The 6000-nt window shown below is 38.6% G+C and overlaps 1 protein-coding gene across 1 annotated transcript in view; it reads right to left on the bottom strand.

Moving 5' to 3' along the window:
• Positions 1–466: 466 nt before the first annotated feature.
• LOC113080606 (roundabout homolog 1-like) overlaps positions 467–6000 on the bottom strand; it is a 202810-nt gene continuing 197276 nt past the window's right edge. Inside the window, exons 29-31 of the mRNA XM_026252764.1 lie at positions 1456–1740; positions 1157–1362; positions 467–490 (exon numbers count right to left, since the gene is read on the bottom strand). Of these exons, the coding sequence (XP_026108549.1) occupies positions 476–490; positions 1157–1362; positions 1456–1740 (506 nt within the window). The 3' untranslated portion in view covers positions 467–475. The remainder of the gene's footprint in view (positions 491–1156; positions 1363–1455; positions 1741–6000) is intronic.

The raw sequence follows: 6000 nt of genomic DNA, 5'->3' as shown, positions 1-6000 counted from the left end.
CGGGCTATAAAAAAATTATACAAATTATATTAACTGGCGTAATTTAAAAATTATTCAAATAAACCAAGGAAAACAAATTGAATGTACCACGATGGATTATAAAAGACAGTTAGATATGTATACACGTGTATGTACATGTCAGCCAGTCCCTTTGTGCCTGGAGTTTCATTACAGTAACAGCTGACTGAGAACCTTCTCCCCAGGGTGAACAAAGCCATAATCGATTACAGGAGCTAACGGACACGCCATATTGCATTGGAAACACAACAAAACTGCATTAGCCCCTCTCAAATGCACTTTTTAGTTTTTCTTCTTTAAATGCACATTGAAAATGAAGGTAAATAAATGAAGAATGGTTGGTCAGTTTTCCAAACATGACTCTATGTCGGTAGTTTTCAGTAAAAGATACCGCCGAGATGGTCAAACTGCGCTGAAGATGGTTGCTGAGGAACTTTAGACAGACGTATTTTTATCTTCAGCTCTCCACCATCTGAAAAGAAAAGACTGAAGCATTAAAGCGAACATACAATGAAACATATTTTTTGCCTTTTTTATTTCTTAAACATGTATTTCAAGATTGTTGACAATAATTTCCATTGTCGAATAATATATATAATTATTTGTCAATTCATTATAAAAGTAATTTTAATGCATTTATTATGCCTTATAATGCACTTTATAATGCATTGTACAATCTCATGAATTGTAACCACAGATAATACATTTAATTCAATGTTACTGTAAGCATTTTAAATTCAGTTATAATTACTTACGACAAGATATTTTGTATTACAATGCATTTTATGAATAACTATAATGCATAATACCCTATATACTAACCCTAACCCTTTATAACGCATTACACATAAATACTTTTAAGTGTTACCAAAATGTTTCCTTTTTTTTTTTGCTTAAACAGAAATGAGAAATGTTGCATTAGCAACTAACTGAAATGGCAACGAATTTCAATATTCACAATATTTACAACGATTCATCACACGATTTGCAAATTAACGGTGCTCTGGTTTGCATCTTGTCCAGTTACACAGTTTCGCAGTCACTATCTAAATGTGGTTGACCACAGATTGCTATTGACCAATCAGAATCAAGTATTGCTTTCATTTTCCTAGGTATGTAAAAAGAAGTAAAAACACACCTCAAGCTCCTCCCCTCCTGTCTGGAAGGCTCCTATGGTGTTCAGCCCAAAATCTGCAGGGTTTCTGCGGGTCCCCGGAGCCCCTTCACCTCTCCGCCGTCCACCGGATCCTCGAGAGGACAGTGAACTGGAGGAGCTGGGGTCCCTTTCTCCACGAGGACTGTGGACGGCTGGGAAAGATGGGCGACTGTAAGGTAGGATGTCCTCTGAGCCGGAGAGACATGAAAATGAAAGGTAGGTAACTTGAGTATTATTTACCACAGTATTTAAGGTGAGAAAACAGGACTGTAGAGCAGTACCTGGCTGCTGGCGACTCTTATGGCCTGCACCGGCATCCTGTTTGTTGCTTTTCCCAGTTCTCTGACCCTTCTGCACATCCTGGCCCTCCCTCCGTTCTGAAGAGCTGGTCCGAGTGTCCGAACCATCCCGGGGTCTGGGTCCGCCCGAACCCGTTCGCTTGTCCTTGCCATCAGCAGAACTGGATCTGGGCGGCATGGCCCCCCGTGGGCCCTCTGGGATGGTTTTAGCCGGGTGTGTTGGAGACTTCAGCATGGCTGGAGGAGGAATCGGAGGAGGGGGAAGATCTGTGAGCAAACAAAAAGAAATTATTTTGTGTGAATGTTTGATATGTTGTGGGAGTGTACATTTTAGCTCGTCATTTACCTTATTTTTGCCATAAGAGCAGGTGCAGCCATTTGTAACTTGAATGTGTGGAATCAAGTGTTATTTTTAGCTATACTGTTGATAATATAAACTGGTGTTCGTTATCATATTATTTGAACCCATATGCGTCTTTAGGGACTTTTTTATTATCATTTTTTTTTTTTTGCTAGTTCTGGCTGTGTTGATGCAAACAGCCTAAAAATAGCCAGAAATTTGCTTTTATTGAAATTTTCCTTTCACAAATCTGGTAAAAAAAAAAAAAAAAGATCAAGTTAATTTATATTACAAATATAATATACATATTTAAAAAAAAAAAAAAAAAAAAAATTTAAATAAGGACTACAAAGATTATATGTTCTTATTAAAATCTAAAAAAACGGCAACGTTTAATCGCAATGCCATTTTAGCAAAAAAAAAATCATGCATTCTTAGGTAAGGCTTCAAAAATTGAATTTTTTTTAAATGGTAAAATTTTCCACTTGATGGCACCGCTTTCCTCCGGTAATTATGATCATGCACAAAAATAATAATGCATAAAAATGGATTAAAAAAGTTGCATTCCTGAAAATTAAGCAATTTTTGGTAGCTATGTTGGTAAAAAAAAAAAAGTTAGTAAAAGCAGTCAAAAATATATTTTTATGATCACATTTTGACAGACCTCTATGTAGCACATAGGTTAATGTATTATAATAATAAATGCATTGGTTTGTAGTGCAGTTACTGCACCTAGTTATTGTTTTAGTTATTCAGTGGCTAATGAATCAGACGTCTCGCACATTTAATGAAAATAGCTTCCTTCTGCATTGCAAAATAAGGTGGATATTCACACATGCTAGTGTCCTTCAGAAGCAGACATTCAGCTAATTGACACCAGAACTCATTTGTCTGGCACCCGGAAGGTGCCGTGGAAACACAGCTGTGCTGTTGCGTTGCAACCCTCTAAACAGCTGCACGTTGGAGCTCTTTCCCACCGCAGCGCCGCTAGTCAGTCGAGAAACTGTGAATGACGGTTCATCACTGTCACTGGATGTCTCCATGCTTCCCGTGCCAGTTATTCAGTGTTGTTTACCATTCCCGTTCTTGTTATAATAGCATCGGCTAAAAGAGACATCCGAGCTCTGTGCGTGACGAATTTCGTAAACTTGTGCCAGAAATGCTGAAACCTTATTCAATTACACATCAACATGCATATGAAATGACATCCCAATAGGCTCCAGTCACAAATAAACACGTTACGTAAATATTGCGTCACTAAGACTCTTTGTTGACAAGTTTAAAAAGTGCTCAAATGGTGCTTGGTTGCTGCGTCAACATTTTTACCCATTCAAGGTCAAAGCACAGCCGACGTCTTCACCGAGTGCATGCCTCGTTTTGTCGGGGAGAGCTTAGTGCTCCTTCATCACCGCTCTGACACTCAGCAAAATACGAGAAGGGTCAGTGGACGTGGATGGTTTTTATAAGCTCTGTGTGTCTTGCAGTAGTCAGGCGGCGAATCGATGCCAGGGTGAGAGAGACGGGGCGCATTTCACAGGAGCAGAAGAAAGCTGTTAGATTTACGAGAAGGGAGGACGAGTGAGGGAGGGCTCTCTGCTTTATACAACAGCTTGCTCTGCTGTCCTCATTTGCGCGAGTACTTCCTGCATTGCTGTGAAATTACCAGTAGGGTAAAACACGGCCTTTCTTGCTTAGATGTGATGTCAATGATTGATGTTTAGAATCAGAATGAGCTTTATTGCCAGGTATGTTAACACATACAAGGAATTTGTTTTCGTGACAGAAGTTTAGTGCCTTTTTTTCACTCAAAAATTTGTTGTCAGTAAGGTAAATATTTTTTATTATAGTTATGATGCAGAAATTTTTTTACATTTTTAAATATATGAAAATAAATTCTTAAAAATTACCGTATTTTTCAGACTATAAGTCGCACCTGAGTATAAATGGTAAATGGACTGCATTTATATAGCGCTTTCAACAGACCACATGGCCATCCAAAGCGCTTTACAATTTGCCTCGCATTCACCCATTCACACACTCATTCATACACTGACTGCGGTGCCAGCCATTCAAGGCGCCATCCAGCTTGTCGGGAGCAGCTGGGGTTAGGTGTCTTGTTCAAGGACACCTCGACACTTGGTCAGGTGGAGCCGGGGATTGAACCACCAACCTTTTGGTTTGTAGACAACCTACATGAACCACTGAGCCACTGCCGCCCCTATAAGTCGCATCAGTCCAAAAATACGTCACGACGAGGAAAAAAAACATATAAGTCGCAATGGACTAGAAGTCGCATTTATTTAGAACCAAGAGAAAACATTTCCGTCTACAGCTGCGAGAGGGCGCTATATGTTTTCAGTGTAGACTACGGGAGCACGGAGCAGCATAGAACGCCCTCTCGCGGCTATAGACGGTAATGTTTATCTTGGTTCATTTCTCTTGGTTCATGTCAAATTAATTTTGATAAATAAGTCGCACCTGACTATAAGTGCGACTTATAGTCTGGAAAATACGGTATATATAAAAATAAAAAACGAAGCCTTGGTGATCATATAAAAAAAAAAGAAAACGAAAAAAAATCCATCCCAGAACTTTTGAACAGTGGGATATGTCTTTTCAAATGCATTAGTTTTTTTATTATGATTTCTTATAAAATATGTTGACTGATTTTGAATGTTAATGTAAATTGTAATGGGTAATTTTAGTTTTAACATTTTTTCATAAATTATAAATTAATTTACTTTTATTTTTTTTAGAAATATATTTTTTTATTTTAATTTATAAAACATATTTTCAATTGCCTAATCAAACAAAGACATCAAACCCATTTTTATAGCTTAATTCTAAAGTGTCATTTTGCCTGGCTGCAGTGGAAAGAAACTGAATTCTTGTCAACCAACCAGTGTTGCCAAGTCAGATTTCCCGCAGAATTGGGCTACATTTACACTGTTGCCGCGGGGTGTTTTTTAGTCTGTGGGTTAAAGCAATCTCAAGGCATGGAGATGTATTCAACCTGAATATATTATTCAGTTTCTTTTCAGCAACTTTACAAATTTTCTCTTATCTGCTTCAAAACATTTGATAACCAAAGACATCCTTTAGCATTCCTGCAGACAACTTTTCTTGAAATCTGGAAACAAACTTCTAATAGAAACTTGCAAAAAGAGGAAACTAAGACAAATGGCAGATGAATGTCTGGAAAAGACTGGCTCTTTCCTCTCCAGACAGAAGTGGAGACAGATGAAATGTTAACAGCGGCCTTCTGGAGAGGAGTTGGAGGAGGACGAGATAATAAGCCTGGTGTCACCCAAAGCACTGAGCAAACAAGAGCAAAATTAACAGAGGCGGGGGGAGTCCGTTTGACGCCTGCTATTTGGGTGGTTGGTAGGCAATATGTATATCAGATCTAGTTTTGAGTGTGTTTATGTGAAATGCATTCAAAGCACAACCTCCTCCTCCTTTTCCATGCGAAACATATTTAACCCTCCCACACAGCGTAACTCAACGAAGGCCTATCAAATCACACATTCAACAGAAACTCTTCAGCGGCCAACAGCACACAGAGACGAGAGAGAGAGATACCGGAGAAGATTGGAAGTGGGGGAGGAAGAGATTAAAGTGAAGGACAGATGAGAGGGGCTTGTTGATCTGATAGAGCCAACCAAGGCCTGTGTGTGACTGATATTAAATCTCAGTGTCAACACACAAGGACAACTTGACTCAATGATGAGACACAGCAGATGAGAACGTGTGCACAAATACATGCTCGTACAGAAAGTTTGGATGTGTAATGTTTGTGGAACTGCAACAAACGTGATCTTTCTGAAGGCTTCCGTGAAGCTTTGGCACCTGCTGCAGTTTCATTAGAGACTGCCCTCTCCATCTCCTCTCGCTCTTTATGATCCATCCGTGGACTTTTTAATCAACATCAAGGTTTTAGGTTATATATGAATGCATACGATCACGTTTAATGAACCCCAAGGATTGGGTATCAAGAACCAGGGCCAGTACGGTGCGATTTGTTAATAAATGGTTTTAATGAACTTGTCAAAAAGACATCAGATTAGCGTTGCACTTATGAGTTATCATTTTGAATTCCTTCAATTTTTTATGTGGATTTAAGGCTCATGAGATGAGTTTTGTTAAAAAAAAAAAAAAAAAAAAAAAAAGGCAGTTAAATGTAAATA

Source organism: Carassius auratus, unplaced genomic scaffold, assembly GCF_003368295.1.
Source record: "Carassius auratus strain Wakin unplaced genomic scaffold, ASM336829v1 scaf_tig00031797, whole genome shotgun sequence".
NCBI lineage: Eukaryota > Metazoa > Chordata > Actinopteri > Cypriniformes > Cyprinidae > Carassius > Carassius auratus.
This window is presented reverse-complemented; position numbering and strand designations above follow the sequence as displayed.